The following is a 17,805-nucleotide window of genomic DNA, read 5'->3' as shown; positions in this document are numbered from 1 at the left end:
CTCAAGCAGGCCCACATGTGAAGTTACGATACAGCGTCTTTACTGACAACATGAAGAATATATGCAAATGATTGTTGCTGCTCCATATAATTATGTAAAAACGTGTGCGCTTAGCAATAAAAATAAAGTCGCAGGTATTCCTACAATGTCCAGGGATATCTGAATGAAATTGACAACAACCAAACAGACAGTGGATGTAAATTCAATGCTCAAAGAGAAAGGTCCTTTACTCGTAAGGGTACAGTTAGCAGAAGATCAATCCAGAATAAGCCGAGGCATCCCAAAATCCTCACGCCAAGGCACACTCAAAAACATAAACCGCAAGGTTTAATTACCACCAGGCATACACACGGAGAGACGGCTTCAAAGCTCGTCAAGGAAGTAGAGCGATGAATAGGCAAGACACAAGGACATTACATACAGGGGGATGGGAGACCATTAAGGACGGACAGGTGAAAACAATGAGAGAGGTTCGGAAGTCACACAGTTGGGAAAGAAAAGAGACATTTACATATGTGGAATGGGTGCAACATAATTCAAAGATGTTTGGCAGGTAAACGCCATATTTACGGTTTAACTATCTGCACAATTTGACGTAGAAAAAAACGTTTCAGCTTTTGCAGACCGCAGGCCAGAAATGTGTTTTTAGAGGACACCATAGACAAAGTGTAAAAATGTCATTGGCATTTGCACAACCTTTTCATAGTAATCATATTGTATTCCTGTTTCAAAATTGACACTCGTGTTGAGCGCCACTAAGCACAATTTGTCATTTTCAACTATACCAAATAGTATTTCAATGTAAGCTCCAATTACTGACAACTCAAAATAGTATTAAAGGAATGAACAACAGCCTGACATTAAAAGAATGTATTGGGGCAACTTGATCTCATCCCTATTTGTCATGTTTTGCTATAAATGTACTACATCGCTGAGGTTGATTTATAAATATCTCGAGGCAGAAGGTTTTCTTGCGTTCAACAGTCGCCATTAGAAACGTAGGACATGGTTAACATTATGGAAACTGAGACAGTCTAGCTAATAAATGTACATGGTTAGAAATAAAACCATCATTCCATGGATCAGCCCCACCAAATTATTGCCTGTAAGTCCTATTCCATGATCACAGTGTATTTACAACTTAGAAGTTGTAAAGCTAAGTTAGTTACCACAAACTCCAAATACCCAACAGTGGTGACGCACTGTTGATAGTAATAAATCAGAGAGGTTTTTGGAGTGCATACTTTTACTGAGAAAATAAAGTATAAATCCTACAAGTACACACAGCGATCGTAAGATTGTCTTTTCTATTACATTAAAATAAACACATTAGTAGATTGTGCTGATTAATACATGGAGTAATCATATCTTCAAAATCTACCCAGGGAGATGAAGGATGGGGTTTTGTTGACTATGGGGAGTTGGTAGAAGTTTTTTTTGTGTGTTCCCTTATGAACGGTGGCAGTGACATAAAGCAGCCAGCAGGATGAAGAAGCAAGGGCTGGAAGCTGTGGAGCGAGGGCTGGAAGCCGCGGGGTATTGACAAAGTTGGAACAAAAACCGTTGGGAGGTTTTGCTTTTAGCTAAAAACAACATTTTGTTGTAATTTTGGCAAGATGGGAGCGTTTTGTACATTTTACTTCTGCAAAAACCCTACCAGAAACCTCTTTGAATCTGTTTTCACACTTTCCCAACAATGAACCACCTAATCAAGAAAGATCAATGCCAAGCCATTACCAGTTTGTTTGATTTGTCCACCGGCCCATGACACTGCCAGTTCCTGCCGCTCTACCACAAAGCAAGGCTTGCAAGTTTCTTCACGAAAACCAATAACCGCAAATGTATTTTGACTGTGGATGCCCAGACAAAAAAAAATAAAGATTTGTCAAGAGAGTGATGTGATGAAAGGGAGCGCAGTGAGAACAAAGCTGGGATTTTTAGTTTTTTAAATACAGCAAATCTCTGTATTTATGTAAGAAAGCAACCCGCTGCACTTCTAAACACATCTCTGCATGTTTATTTACATGAGGAATAAAAAGGGTGTTAGGGATTCATGGTGATCACAGTGCAGCAGTGCCGCAGCTGAGAGTCAATCCTCCAATCGTCCTCGGAGGATGAGAGGAGGTGAGCATTGGATGCTCTGTGGACTGCATTACCATTATATTCCCTGACAAAAGAACTAAAACCAAAATAAAGCATACAGTGACATCCAACCTATGAGTTGTATCTTCTTGGTTGCAGCTATAATCCTTCCATGTATATGCAATAAGGTGATGCATACTGATTATCTTTTTTGCATGCCCCTTGGGTAATGTGATTAATGGAATGATTGAAATTTACCTATAGAACTCTCCAATGGACTTTTAGTGCAAAGCTTGTGGAAAAGTTGTAAAATCAATTACCCAGAGAAGCTGAGGGTGTGTAGTTATGCGTGTGTGATATATTGATTGCTCGGGTCACTGGTATGTTGGGTAATGTATATGCCAAGGTACACTGAAGCAGATCCGGCAGCTCAGTATTACAGGAGTGACTGGGTCAACCTTGAGATGTATCCGCTCTGATCTCCTGGCTCACTATAATCCTGTAAGTGCACTCTATGGGTAGAGTGTGAGTAGGTTTGCTCTGGTCTGGTCATAATGGCAGTAAGGAAGCCACCAGACCCATTTGGTGGTTTTGGCCTGCAGCAAATTACCAACAAATCATACATATTTGTCATCTTTAATTCAAGTCAACAATGTTCTATGGCAGACAATATATTTTTGAGAAAATTACCCAACCATTCAGAATAACTTTTTTTGAAGGAGGTATGACAATGGGTGCCTGATTTTGTTTAGTCATCTTCATGTAACTCATTTTTTTTGCCACCTTTGTGTGTTTTTGGCCACCTGATGAATCTGAGTTCAAATTGTCCACGTGGCTTTGGTGAGAGGGAGGACTACCGAAGCTGTGCCATGCAAAGTCAAGTTAAGCAACAGCTGATCACGTCTCATCACTCAAAAATAATTAATACAAATTTGCCATCATCACAGCAGAAAGCTTGTGCCTCATGATGTTTGTGGATAGTGTCTCGTTGAACTGGGCGTGGATATTCAACTGCACGTAACAGTGAAATACTGTAAGGTCCAGTCAATTTACAGCCTTTACAGTAGTTTGGTTGAACACGTTCTGTCCTGCAAGGACTTGCTGTATATGGCTGAGAGGACACTCACAAAATAAAAAACAATTATTATTTTGCAAGATATCATACCAACCGTTGCATATAGATTTGTTGCAGGTGACACAGTTGACAATAAAAACGACTTCCTGTGAAATGACGTGAGCAACACACCAATAATGTTGTCCTTTCCAACTAACACAAACGGACTATTACCTGTGACATGAAACAAATATTTTTTAAGGTAATGGACTATGGGTCAACCATTTTCAGCTAATTAAAAAAACGCTCAAAGGTTTCACGTTTCAGAAACAGGTTGATTTCTGGTGAAAATAAACGAACACAGCAAATCTTGATTTTTCCATATTTCATGAGCCTTGAGCCATTGGGTGGATGGTTTTTATCTCCACACTTTTATCATTTACTGGTCCAGGTGGAATTCACACTCCATTGCTCTGTTCTACAAATTAATCTATCCAGAGATCATCAATCATCTGATGAATCAAAAAGCAGAGGAATTAAACCATATGGAATTAATCAAGTGCATTATTTGTCTATACATGTCTTTGTAAATATTGAGTTTCTTTAAGTTTTAGGTTTTGCTTAAATACAAATAGATTGTAAAAGCTCTTGAAAAATGTTGTTTATTTCATACGATGTGAATAATGATATTCATGGGAGCAGGTAAGCGGAGGCTGAAAATACATCCCGCTGAATGTATTTGTTCTGGAGGAACAAATTGAATTCTGAGACAAAGTATCTCCGCTATTGGATTTCTTTTCTGTCTCTTTCTTTTCTTTTTCTCTTCAATTCTCCAGTCTACCATCTCTGTTTTTCCTTCCTGGTGCCCCATCAAATCTAACCTTCTCCTCCACCTCTCTACATCTCTTTTTGACCTCAACTTACCTCCGCCAACACTTTGACCCCCCTTCCCTACAACCACTACCAGTACTTCCTAATCACATCCGTCACCCTTACGTCTCCTTCTGTTTATGTTTTGAATCGTCCCTCATCTATCCTGTCTGTTCAATTCTATTTGCATAATATCTCTTCCATTACTTTACTTTATGTATTTTTCTCTCCCCTTATAAGTACATTTTTTTTTCTTGTTTCCCAAATCAATTGCCCACATGCGCGTTACCCTTTCACAATCTGCCAACAGAATCCTCTCCATTTCCAACTGGCGATGCGGACCGTGGAGGCCCCACCATCCCGTCTCCTCTCTACCCTGCTGATGATGAACGGCTGGTGGGACATCAGCATTTTGCTCTGTCAGGAATGGGACATTAGCGATTTCCTCCTCCTCATCAACAACAACTCCCGCTTCCACCTGGGCACGCTGGTCAATCTGACAACTATCTCCTCAACCTCATCATCGTCCTCATCTTCGTCAACACCCTCGGGAGCGGCATCAGATGTGGCAGCAGGTGCAGAGGCGTCTTCGCCGTCTTTGCCTTACTTTTCCCCCGCCGGCTCCTCCTCCTCCTCCTCTTCTGCTTCTTCGTCCACGTCCTCCTCCAAATTGGACCAGCAGCAGGTTCTGATGCGGCAGCTGGAGGCCCTGAGAGAACATTCGTCCACGAGGGGCGTGGTGACGTTCGGGTGCGAGATCCGCGAGGTGCGGCGTCTGTGGACGCTGGCCAGTCGGATGACGCTCCCGGAGTTTCACTGGGTTTTGGGGGACAGCCAGAACGTGGCCGAGCTGAGAACAGAGGGTTTGCCCCTGGGGCTGCTGGCACACGGAGTCATGGAGGCCCCATCTCTGGATCACTTTGTCCACGACTCATTGGAGCTAGTGGCGCGCGCTGTGGGCAGTGCGGCGCAGGAGAATCCCGCTCTGGCTCTCATACCCGGGACTACTAACTGTATGGATATACTAAAGAGCAACGGCAGCTCAGGGGAGTACTTGTCAAGGTAGGGACTCGTGTGAATGTTCAAGTCACTATTGCACCTGCACATTCACACAGAATCAAATGAAATGGGCACACACTCAGAGATTCTAATCCTGCAACATAAAAAGGTTGTTTCAGCAACGTGAAATATCATTTTTGCTTGCCTGCATGTTTTTGGCAAATCAGACCGACTTTAGATCCATCGTGTTTAAGAAATTTGAACTGATTTATGTATATCCCAGGTGTCTTTTAGTTTCCCCTCATCTCTGTGTGGTTAACAAAACGTTGGGGATTTTTAAACCTCGTCAACTCAAGACAGCAAACACAAGCTGTGAAAACAACACTAACATACACCTTTGAGGTTGATTAACTGGATATTGTGCTAATTGCCATTAAATCCAACTGGCAGATGTTAAATAAAATTTCAGGTTTTCTTTGTATAGAGATTTTATTTTTCATTTTATTTTTGGGATCAGGCATTCCGGTCTGCTGTGAGGAGTTGGCAAGGAAGAAAAGAGGTTTTAGAGTCATTTTGCTGAATACAGCTGCCAGCCGCTTTCAAAAACCTAGGTCATCTCCACCGCCCTCATTGTGCATGGTAGAGTGTACGACTCACATGCACATTCTCAATCACAGTTCAGCTGCTGCATCAGTTACTGAAACATATTTGCAAAGGTGCATGCGTGCACTATTGTGCAGCGCATTCTCACACACACTAGACTCTCAACAACTGCAGCAGTGTGATAAAATTATAAAGTGTGACGATTTGCATTCAGCGGCAGTGTTGTAATCTGGAGCTGGGCCATTCTGCTTTATAGTCTTACAGTTAGCTAAGATATGGACGAAGAGTCATATGCCAGTGCATTACCGTAAGAGGGTGACCTTTCCCACTGAGATATTTCTCAAAAATCTAAATCAGCACAATGATCTCCCCAGGATAAAGAGATTGAACAAGATGAGCCTGTAGATTTGTGTTTATTGTATTTTTTATTTCTTTGGTTCATTTTAGACTCTTAAGTGCTGAGTCGCCTGCCAGTGTTTATACATCACAGAAAAAAAGAAAACGTGTTACGGGATCTTTCATCAAATTTCTTAGAGCCCTGTAATCAACCCTGTGAAGGCAAGTCTGATGTGGGGTGAGATTTGGAAAAGTCAGCCATATTCCTGCTTTGAGGAAAGATTGGCGATGAATTGAATTGAATCGATGTTGCGATCATCATTTTTTACCTTTAACTTCTGTTGCGCACTCGAACCTTTTAATTTTTTTGATGAACTTTAATCTGATTGTGGAGTAATTATGGCTAAATTGTCAGATTAAATTATCTGTCACCTGTATTTCCGGCTCAATCTCATTCCCAGGATGCCAAATATCAATGCTCTGTCACAAAGGTCGGCACCCGATATATACGCACAAGGCATCGTACTGAACTGTTGTGTTACTCAGGGTAACGGTTACCTAATGGCCCTAAGCCCAGTATGGGTTTTTCTCTAAAACTAAGTTGTTCTATGTTTAAGTAATTCACACCTACAGAGATGAAAAAGAAATTGCTTTTCAAACCCCGAAGGACTGACTCAAACTTTTTCTCAAATATGAAAAAAAAACCAAAAACAATTTAATCAATTTTTATCGTTTTTAGCCATGCTATTACATTCAATGACTTTCTTCTAGTTCTGCAGAGGGAAAAACGGATATTACCACATATACCATATATTTTGAAAGCAATTTTTAGTTATTTTTTCTTCAGGGCTTATTTTAGACATGGAAGGGGTCCTGTAATTCATTAAAGTTTGATTTGATTCTAGAATTTGATTATTTCTGACATAAGCTGGCATCTGGAGATGAGATGAAATGCACGTGAAGAGGTCACAAAAATCCTCAAACCCTCTTATGTATTCATCACTGTATTTGTGAGCAGAGGGATGGTCACAGAACAACTCACAATTGTTATCATAATAGTATCGTATCTCAAAAATGATGGTTAATACAATGTGTACAGCTGTTGCAGCTTTAATAAATGATAATTAATAATCATCAAGTTATGAAACAGTTATACATAATTGAATTATTAACTTCAAACCCCTAAAGTATGAATAATAAATGATGGCGCTCAGTTTACAGCATAAACCCCCATTGGTTCATATGCCCCCCAATACGAATATACAATGTACGAATAAACAATAAGTAAATGGAATGAATTAAGAATATGATGATCAGTACAATGAATCAGCATAAACCACCAATCAGTGTCTATTGATTAAGTCAACTTCTATACATATTTAAATGTAATTCAAAACTTTTAAAGCACGGTTCAGCAGTTGGGAGTTTATGAAGCACCAGGAAAGATCTTACCTTACTGATAATTTAAACAAAAATACTTCTAACTGGAGGATCTTAATTTGGCATTTCAAAATCACATTTACATTTGGAAACAGTATCGACTGCTGCGGTGGGCAGATGGGAAGTTAGGCTGCATGCAGCGGGGGCTGTTACTCTGATTTTCTTCCATCTCTAGCTAGATTGTGCATTCACTAATATCTTCGGAAAAGTTGTTGTCTTAGTTGGGGTTGGGCTTGAATTGTTCCTCCTCGTCTCCGTCTCTCTCAGCGTGATGCTGAATCATTTTAGCCGCGGGGGTTGTTATGGCTCCTTTGCCAGTTAAATAGTCTTTTGTCTCATAGTCGTTTTCTTTTCTGTTTTTTGAGTTTCTTGCTCTCAGGAGTTATCTTCAGCATGTCGGTGCATCGCACGTTAGACGGCACGGGATTGCCAATGTTTCCAGGTCAGAAACACGAGGCCAGATAAAAGATGGAACTGGCTGCAATGAGGGCGCTGCCTTTGGTTTGGCAATAGAGCTGTGGCATCAGGTGCTGGTGTGGAGGCGCCGAGCTAGAACGCAGTGTCAGGCCTAACCCTAGAAGCCGAAACGCTGGGGACAAATGGTCTCCTCCAGGCTTAAATATAACCAGTTAACAGACTTCCCTGGGGAGGGTGGAAGGGGTTACTGGGGGCTTTCAATGCAAGCAGAGAGTAATTTGAGGTTTCAAGATGCACCAGGCCAAGTTGCATTTGAAAATGTAAAAGAATCAAACATACAACCACAATCCACAATTGGTGCTGCCACTGTTTGGTGCCTTTTTTGACTCTTTTTCTAAAGCGTAATTGGCAAATTCTACCGTGGGTGTAAAATTTAGATTTGGCCCTTGCACACTAAAAAAGTTTCACCTATCAACACATTTTCTGCACACATTGTAAAACGTATTTTTGTGTGGGTGGTTGCGTTTGTGTGAGTGTTTGCAAGACAAAAGGGAAAAAGGATCTAAAATGGCTTCAGGGAAAAGATAATTAATCAGACGGTTTTGGTATCATGTTGGTGTGAGTGTACGGGAACTGGAATCCTTTCATTCCCAATGGAAAACAAGTTATGAAAGGAAACTAGGCAATTATTTCCATTCAGAAAGAAGTAAAATGTTGACAGTACATCTGTGTCTACATAATTAGAATATGAATAGACTAAAATACTGATATAAATAATTCATGGTATGAATAAGTAGTTGAACAAAACTAATATAATATGTAGAAAGATTAAAATTCTATTTGTGGTGAATTCTGATGTTTACTTACTCTCTATTTGAAATAGAGTTCATCAGTTGTCACTTGCTTTTCTGTTTGGTTTATTTATTCATTATTACTTTCAATCCCATCTCGCTTCGTTTGCTTTGTCATGCTTCTGTTAAGCTGTACCATGGATATACTCTGATGGTCACACCCCAGATATGTATTGCTAGTATTATTATAGTATTATATAATAGTATTATTGTCGTCATTGGTATTTTTGTTTCTTGTCATAATATTAAGATATATACGATTTTTGTGCTCCCAAGACAAGACATTGAAAATGTAGCATAGTGCTTTCATTCTAGTTCACCAACATTTTAACTTGGAAATATTAGCGGCTGATAAGGGGCAACGTTCCAGGGATTCTGGTGTATCCACAGGATATCCAAGGCTTTCACTGCTCATTGTGTACAGTCCAATTGGACACTCGAGCTGTGACTCTGGAGTAGTTGAGAGACCACGGTTATAACTGGATGGGAGCAGCTAGTTTCTAAGAAAATTGGGAACTAACAGGGGTTAAGTCATGGTCTGAGATGCATTTCGGGCCAATGGGATCTGCCTCTTTTGTTCTCCAACTGGAACCAAGCACAGTTTGCTTAAAACAGGAACAATGCTACACGACTACAAACGAAATCCAAACACTTCCGAGACGAAGATCTAGTCTCGTTGCCTTCATGTCATGAATGCAGAATCTCTCCATTTGTCTTAAAATCTCATTTTACTTTTGGGATCAGGCATTCCGGTCTGCTCTGAAAGACCTTAAAAAAATGAAGATGATCACATTGTTGTTGTATTTCAACATGAGGACCAGATGAAGTAGATTTCTTGCTCCTTCTATTAAAAGGGTAAAGAGCACCCAGGTGCTATTGCAAAGTATCCATTTAAAAGCCCATGAGAGACAATGATAAGTTGTGTCCACCGGATCAAGAAGCTTAGGGAGGAGAACTACTGGTTGGTGGTAAAGTATATGATATGAAAGCAGGGGAAGAGAAGAAATTGTGCGCAAAAAAGAAAGACACAGGCATAAATACCACTGGAGATGCCAATAAACTAAAGGGGGGAGAAGTCCTGTTTTGGATAAGATATTGGCAGATAAACATCAGCAGCTTGTCGTATTAACAAGATAAATATCAGCAGCTTGTCGTATTAATTTCACAGTCCTTTGCGATAAAAAAACATTTAAAGGATGCTACTTCACAAACTATGTCTTTTGGTGTTGAGAAAAAACATAGAAAATAATGATTTTATGTCGTTGATGGATATTTTGTAGGTTAAACACGACATGAACATTTTTAATGCCGCCTGCTTGTTTTGCTTGCTCTCCTTCATGGCCGCTGATGTGAACACCATCACTACTTTGTGTTTCTACCTCTCCTCGTGAACCATTTTTTTTAGATGATTCATGAGGCAAAAAAAGACGAGGGCGGGCGTGAGCATTCATTCGTTTAGTGTCGCTGGTCGCTGCCATGGATGTGATTCACTTAGACGTCACTCACCGACTCCTTTGCACTTCAAACGCAACCATTTTGTCGTTGATGGAGTGTTGTTGAATCATTTACTAATGTATAAAAAGTTCTTTTTTTTTTATTGGAGCGTAGGAGGGGGCCAGCAGTTCTGGATGTTGAAGTATGTGTCTTGTTTAACAGTCATCAAATCTGAAAAGTGTATCCAACGTGTACCTGGCCCTCAGTCACACTCTTCCGAGCCTCAGTTCTAAATTCTGATTCAAAGCTTGTGGTATTTATGTATGAAGATGATTCACAGTCAGTCCCAATTGTCCTGTGAATGTATTCACTGAAAGATTTAATTCCACATTTCAGAAAGTCATGGAATACTTTTAACTTTAACTGCTTTAAATATCCCTCAGTGCTTCTCAACAACATCAAGAGTCACAGAACAAGTTGAACAAATTGGGATATGAGGTTGCTTTGCAAGCAATCTCTATCAGCATCTGATTGAGGATTTAGTTATTCAAGTAGAATAAATCAGAAATAAAGGGTTCAGCTTGTGCAAAACCAATCTGATTTGGGTCACTCTTGCCTGCAGTCTGTACGACAACATGATCTTTGTGCGAGACCGCAAACCTCAAAGAATACTGAGGGTGTATTCATGATTGCAGTGTCCCTTTAGTATACATGGAAGTTGTACAATGATGATGTAATTACTTGGGTTTGGAAAACAGTATATTCACAATCACATGATTCATTGAAAGGCTCCTTAAAAGCATAGTTTCATCGGTTCAATGGGTCAATACTGCAGCCTTGTCAGTGCCCCTGAGCTTCAACCTTTAAGGCTGTGTGAACCCCTCCAGCGTGGATTCAGAGCACGTTAGCGACGGTTAGGTTTATAGAGAATAATCCATTCTTCAGAAATCGAGTCTGATTGATGTTTGTTTGAGTACCCGCAGGGTGGTTAATGACCGATGGGACAAAGTCTCAATGTTTACTTTTGCATTGAACAAGAACACTGGCCTTCTGTACAAGAGCATAAGTGTTAATTGCGGTAATCGCGGTAATATAACAGAAGACAGTAACAGTTCTTTAAAAACGGCGGCCAATTGCGTTTGAAGCCCAGTCGTAATGAGAACCTCGAAGTTCTGCTCACTTGAGTGCAGGGACATGATTTCTATTCATGCATGACAGAAAGCGGGCCATCAAATCCCTTGAAGAGAAATTATTTCTTCTGCAGGAAAAACCATAAAACTTATCTCCCTTCATGCGACTCCACTCTGCTTTGGCATTAGACTAAACAGGAAAGACTCACTATCACAACATGTGCCCTTGTAACACGCAACACCCTCTGCACTGTCAGGAATGTGCAGGGCATGTCACTTTCATTAGACAATAACAGGTAGATCACCACCTACAAGCTGCAGGGAACACTCCGACCTTCAAACCGACTGGTTGTACTGTTACGTCAGCTCAACACCAGTTAAAGATTTAGGAGAGTTGACAAGGTGGTGGAAAAGTGATTTCCCGTCTTTTTTTTTTTTTACAGTGAGCAAGGTGACCCGAAAGAGAAAATTTGGTAAAGGTCACGTCTTTTCACATTATTCCCACCTGAAGGCATATCAAGGCGGTGTGCATCTCTTCGTACCGAATGGATGCCCACATTCTTCCCTACATCCAAACATATTCATTCCAGGGGACAAGTGTGTGTGCGTGTGTGTGTGTGTGTGTGTGTGTGTGTGTGCGTGTGTGTCAGTCTGCTCTGATATCTGACACTCTCAGACAGCCAGTAGCATGGCTCAGTGAGAGAGATGGTGTGATCACTGGACCATGGTCACCCGTATTCTATCACACCCACACACTTTTGACAGCCACTGAGGTCACCTAGATAATACACCTCTACTGGGCTGGTGTTACACTATTAAATTGAGATTTTTTTTTGTGTAAACTAACCAAGGGTGAAATTTAATTGTACATGTAAATCCTGCCGCTACAGAGAACCTGGACAATGTATTTTTTTGGACTGGCGACTTTGCTTCAAAAGAAAGCCAGCAGAAATCTTATTTAGCAACTGTGCATCTTACAGTTAGGTTGACTTAATGATAACAATATATGATGTTGACACTGATATGAGGCCAAATAGCTTCAACAAGGTCACCCTGATTACAGTGAGAGCCGTTAAGTTTAGTCAACTATTGTATTCCTGTTGTATAGACCTTTTTTCTCTTTAATGAAACTGTGTAGAAGAAAAGGTGTTGCATTGCTCATTTGTTTAAATCCCTGAAATGATATTCATTAAATTGGAACAGCAGAGGAATGATCCAACAATGTGGCTTTGACAAGCAGACTGCTCTCATTTTTATACTCATGACCCAACCATTCAACATCTTAAACCATGACTACCAGATTGTTCCCATTGTTGTTATTTTATCAAAGGAAACATTTTTTATTCAGAATTTTCAATGGCTACAAAGTAGGACATTGTTAAACAATATCTCAGTCCAAGGTCAAAAATATACTGTTAAGCTTGACATCTAAATGAAATTCTTATATGCTCAGCTGCAGTCATGGCAAATTTGATATTCTATTGTTTCTAATTTAATTAACGTGCCTAATATGAACCCATATTTCAGTATTTTTTTTTGATCATTATATTAAAAACGAATAGTGGCAACATACTGGAAGGATGTTCAAACCTGTTTCAGTTTGATGCCCCACAACGTAACAACCCTTTAAGATCTAAGTCTAATCTAAGCACGTTTATGTTTTTCAATGTATTGTATACATTTTTTTAAATGATGAGACTTCCTCTTTCTCATTCAACCACCTAAAAGAAAATGTAATTGTAGGTAAGATGAAACTGACTGTTACATTTTATTAAGCTGATGCTTTTTTCCAAAGCAGCTTACAATACGTGCAGTGCAGTAAGAGGGTACAGACCCAGAACATTAAAAGAATTAAGAAAGTACAGAAAGCCAAGCTACGAAGTGCTACAAGTAAGTGCCATCTTAAGTGCTATCTAGTATAGTGGGCAACAGCAATAAACTAACCTAGCTGTACTCTGGCAATCCCAATACCTATAAACCCATTCTCATCTGCATGGAAGGAAACGCTACCCTGATTAACTGCTCCTATGGACCAACTTAAAATTTGATTCCTCTGCTCCACCTCCCTGCTCATCTTCCTCCCACCACTCTCCACCTTTTCCCTTGTCATTTATTCCCTTCTTTCCCCCCTCAGATTTCTATCCAACACGTCGTTTGAGGGCCAGACGGGTTTGATATCCAGAGACCCTCACAGCCAGAATGTCATCTCGGAGGCCCATCATTACATCTGGTCCCTCCAGCTGGACCCTCTGGGGCAGCCCACCTGGACCCGCCTGGGCCGCTGGCGCAGCGGCGAGGTTCTGATGGACCGCCGGGCCTGGCCAAGCCATCAGGGATCCGGGTCCGGAGGAGACTGGCGGCGGTCCGCGCGGCTGCACATGCGGGTGGTGACTCTGGTGGAGCACCCCTTCGTATTCACCCGGGAGGTGGACGGGGACGGCTTGTGTCCCGCGGGCCAGCTGTGCCTCGACCCGCTCACCAACGAATCGTCGGTCCTGAAAGGATTTTTCCAGAACCTCGCAGGACCGAACGGATCCGTCCCGACGGAACTGAAGAAGTGTTGTTATGGTTACTGCATCGATCTGCTGGAGAAGCTGGGAGAGGACATGGGCTTCACTTTCGACCTCTACATTGTAGGCGATGGGAAGTACGGGGGCTTCAAGAACGGTCGCTGGACCGGATTGGTGGGGGATCTGCTCAGCGGCGCCGCCCACCTGGCGGTGGCCTCCTTCAGCATTAATTCAGCCAGAAGCCAGGTCATTGACTTCACCTCGCCCTTTTTCTCCACCAGCCTGGGAATTCTTGTGAGTACCGATCCCACTCTCCTTCTCGGACATCCTTTTCTCCTCATTTCCCACAGAATGTTTTTACTTTCCATTCACCTCACTCCCATTACTCTCCAGCCTGTGACCTTACGTCAACCCTCCACGCTTGGTATGCTGGTGGTCAGTATCAATACAGCAGAGTTTTATTACCATCAGCCCTAGGTTATTGGATTCTAATGCACTTCCACACACAGGGCTCGAGAGGGTGCGACTTAGTGTGGTGACCCTATTACTCGTCTCAGATGCTGACAGAAAGATGCCACTAAAGTGAGAGATGCTGCGATTTGTTTTGTTTTTTACAGCTTTACCACGACCAATATATTTCCCATTTCATTCCCCTGAAGATTCCCCTTGCACCTTTCTTTTCTGTCTTGTCACCTCCCAATTAACGCCTATGGACTACCTTCCTCTTCATACTGGGTCATTTGCTTCGAGCATCTAATAATGATGCCGGGGGAGTTAGTGGAGGATATAGATATATTAATATTTAGAGGTGGAACTGAAAATTTTTATTCTATATCAGAAAAGGCAAATCAGAAAAGGCAAAAATACTATGCAACAGAGGTGGGACAAAGTCATTGTTATGCAAGTCAGAAGTAAGTCTCAAGTCGTTGCCCTCGAGTCCCAAGTCCCAAGTCGAGTCAAAAGTCAAAGCCAACAAGTCTCAAGTCGGGTCCTAAGTCTTACCATTTTAGTTTCGAGTCATTTCAAGTCCTTTTATTATAGTGGGGACGGGGAACCCTGGGTGACGAAGGGAAGGGTAATGGTGGATCGACTATGACTGTGTTATAGTACTTTAAAACGGACGTTGACATAATGTTGGCGAGGATTTCCATCGGAGTATGAATCCGGGTTCAAAAATCCCAATTTTTGTAACCATGAACGAGCTGTCTCCTTGATACGGTAAAATGGACTGCAGTGATTGGATGTTGTGCAGGCAGCGCTCTCTGCATACAGGTGGCGCACATTTTTTTGACAGATGCAGATAAACAGAGCGGCGCGGCCGCGTGAAAATGTTTTCCCCCAGTTTTCATGGGAAGTAGCAAGTCTTCTCGAGTCAAAAGGCTTGAGTCCAAGTGAAGTCACGAGTTATCGATGTTAAAGTCCAAGTCGAGTTGCAAGTCTGTGTACGTTTTGTCGAGTCGAGTCTGAAGTCATCAAATTCATGACTCGAGTCTGACTCGAGTCCAAGTCACATGACTCGAGTCCACACCTCTGCTATGCAAGTCTACTTAACAATGAGTTAAGTGCTCTGACCCCCCCCCCTCCTCCTCTCTTCCCCCCAGGTTCGAACTCGAGACACTGCCGCACCCATCGGTGCCTTCATGTGGCCTCTCCATTGGTCCATGTGGCTGGGCATCTTTGTCTCCCTCCACGTCACCGCTGTCTTCCTCACCCTGTACGAGTGGCACAGCCCGTTTGGCATGACGCCTCGCGGACGCAACCGCGACCGAGTGTTCTCCTTCTCCTCGGCGCTCAACGTGTGCTACGCCATCCTCTTCGGGAGAACGGTGGCCATCAAGCCGCCAAAGTGCTGGACGGGCCGCCTGCTGATGAACCTCTGGGCCATCTTCTGTCTGTTCTGTCTGTCCACCTACACCGCAAATCTAGCTGCCGTCATGGTCGGGGAGAAGACCTATGAACAGCTGTCAGGGATCCATGACCCAAAGGCAAGAAACGGGCAGCACTGCAAAAAAAAAAAAACTGCAGATGCATGGATTTAAACTCTGCAGTGTTAGTTAGTATGGATTAAGTTTCATGTATTTGTTCAAGCTGTTATAGCCCTTCTTTTATGTCGCAAATGTACTCTTGATAAATCTGCAGACTGGAATATTAACTTTATTCATTTTAGCGTAGCTTTTCCTGTGGAGAGTGCTTTCTTTAAACGTTAAGTCAGCAAAGACGTTATTTAATTCAACCACCTTTTGTTGGAGCAGTGAGCTTATGGTAATTCATGCTTTTGGTCAATGCCCCGCACCTCTGGCTCAAAGGAGTGCATTGAGAATCAGAAATGAGAAGAGCAGAGAAACAAATGCGTTTCTCACCAGATTTACAATCAACTGAAGAAAGAAGCAGCCGGGAGACTGAAGTGAAAAACGTCATTAGTATTTAAGATTTTTGAAGACATTGTAAGGCTAACATTTGAGGTTTATTCCATCTTTCATGCAGTTACACCATCCCTCTCAGGGATTCCGATTTGCTACGGTGAGAGAAAGCAGCGCAGAGGACTACCTCAAGAAGAGTTTCCCCGAGATGCACGAGTACATGAGAAGATACAACGTGCCGGCGACCCCTGATGGAATTCATCAGCTCAAGTAAGACAATGCCACACGTCCTGCACAGTCCTCTTACGTATGCCATGCACTGTCCTCTGGTGTTCATTAACTAGCCAATCAGTTTCATATTGCTTTCACCGTTCCCTGGAAATTTAGAACACATGGGGGGGGGGGTGAAGTCCAAATTTGATTTGAAATAAAAATATGCTAGTCTTCCCCAAAAGCCTGTTTGTATTCAGATGCCACCCTCCTCCTTGCCCTGCCATTGCTGTCATCATAAGCCGCTTCGACATTCAACCGGTATCCCTGTGGAGCAAAGCAGAATATAGCAAGAAGAGACTGTGCAGGACACAATTTAAATGGATGAAACAAGATTACTCTTTTTTTCTTTTTTACTGAGCTTGTAAAATGCTGATTAGAGGGTTCACAGGAAAATGTCATCTTTAGAAAATTACAACTGGGGAACAAGACAGCAATTGAGTTAGTTGCAGTGCAACATAATACGCGAAGTGTAGGCGTTTACTCGCACATTTATCAGGCATTAGTTATCGTTTACATCATCATATGGTATATTGTGTTTTTGTGCGGTGCATTTGCTTCTTACAGTATAGATGGACCAAGCCCCATGTGGAGATTAAACTCAACTTTCATGAATTGTTCCAAAACCAAAGTGTTTGCCTAGATTGAATAAAACAGCAAAAAAAGCATTCCTATATATTGGTCTCTATAAAAAAAAATCCTTTCACTCCAACCACCAGATGAGCGTGGACTTCCCATGCTACTCTCCCACCTGTTTCCACTTTCCTCTCACCAGTTGCCTCACCCCTGTAAAAAGTAGATACAACAATCTGAACACCCTGATGACTAAAACAACATTGCTTGTGGAAATGTAGTGAACTTTAGCCGTCTATTTGCAGTGATCCCTCGGTTCTCTTCCCTGCACATCGTTCAACGATGGTCCTTCGGCGTGATGAACATCTCTGACAACTGAGGATTGAAACAAGCAACAGCTGCTAACCGCACCCTGTCTCCTACACAATTAGAGCGTTTTGGGAGAAGCGCAGTGACTGGAGCAGCCACCAGACAACTGTCTTCTGGTGTTTCGGCTTATTAAAGTGGCAGCGGTGTTGCACGCGCTGCTTTCATAAGCAGGACGCAGTCTAGCAAAACGCAAGCTCCTACCCGGAGAAACCTCCTACGTTTTAACATGTCACAGGATGTGATGTGATGTGAAAGCAGCGACCTGCTTCAGATGTCCAAAAATAAATGGAAATGCTGCATCGAACATCATTCGTTGTTGAGGGTAGCCGCACTGCAGAATGCAAAGACATACATTTTCCGGCGAGGGAGGCATCATGTCTTAATCACACTGGCTAGGTGTCCGGGTGGATGTCTAGGTAGTGCTCTGATCATGAAATGAATTTCATGCACTATGGTTGAAATACCAAGGACATAAGCTTCAACCTATAATAATGAATAGCAAGGTTG

The 17,805-nt window shown here is 42.0% G+C and overlaps 1 protein-coding gene across 1 annotated transcript in view; it reads left to right on the top strand.

Moving 5' to 3' along the window:
* grin3a (glutamate receptor, ionotropic, N-methyl-D-aspartate 3A) overlaps nucleotides 1-17,805 on the top strand; it is a 36,165-nt gene that overhangs the window by 5,806 nt on the left and 12,554 nt on the right. Inside the window, exons 2-5 of the mRNA XM_037485504.2 lie at nucleotides 4,317-5,068; nucleotides 13,351-14,020; nucleotides 15,328-15,711; nucleotides 16,211-16,356. Coding sequence (XP_037341401.2) covers nucleotides 4,317-5,068; nucleotides 13,351-14,020; nucleotides 15,328-15,711; nucleotides 16,211-16,356 — 1,952 coding nt within the window. The remainder of the gene's footprint in view (nucleotides 1-4,316; nucleotides 5,069-13,350; nucleotides 14,021-15,327; nucleotides 15,712-16,210; nucleotides 16,357-17,805) is intronic.

Source organism: Pungitius pungitius, chromosome 18 (assembly GCF_949316345.1).
Source record: "Pungitius pungitius chromosome 18, fPunPun2.1, whole genome shotgun sequence".
Taxonomy (NCBI): Eukaryota; Metazoa; Chordata; class Actinopteri; order Perciformes; family Gasterosteidae; genus Pungitius; species Pungitius pungitius.
This window is presented reverse-complemented; position numbering and strand designations above follow the sequence as displayed.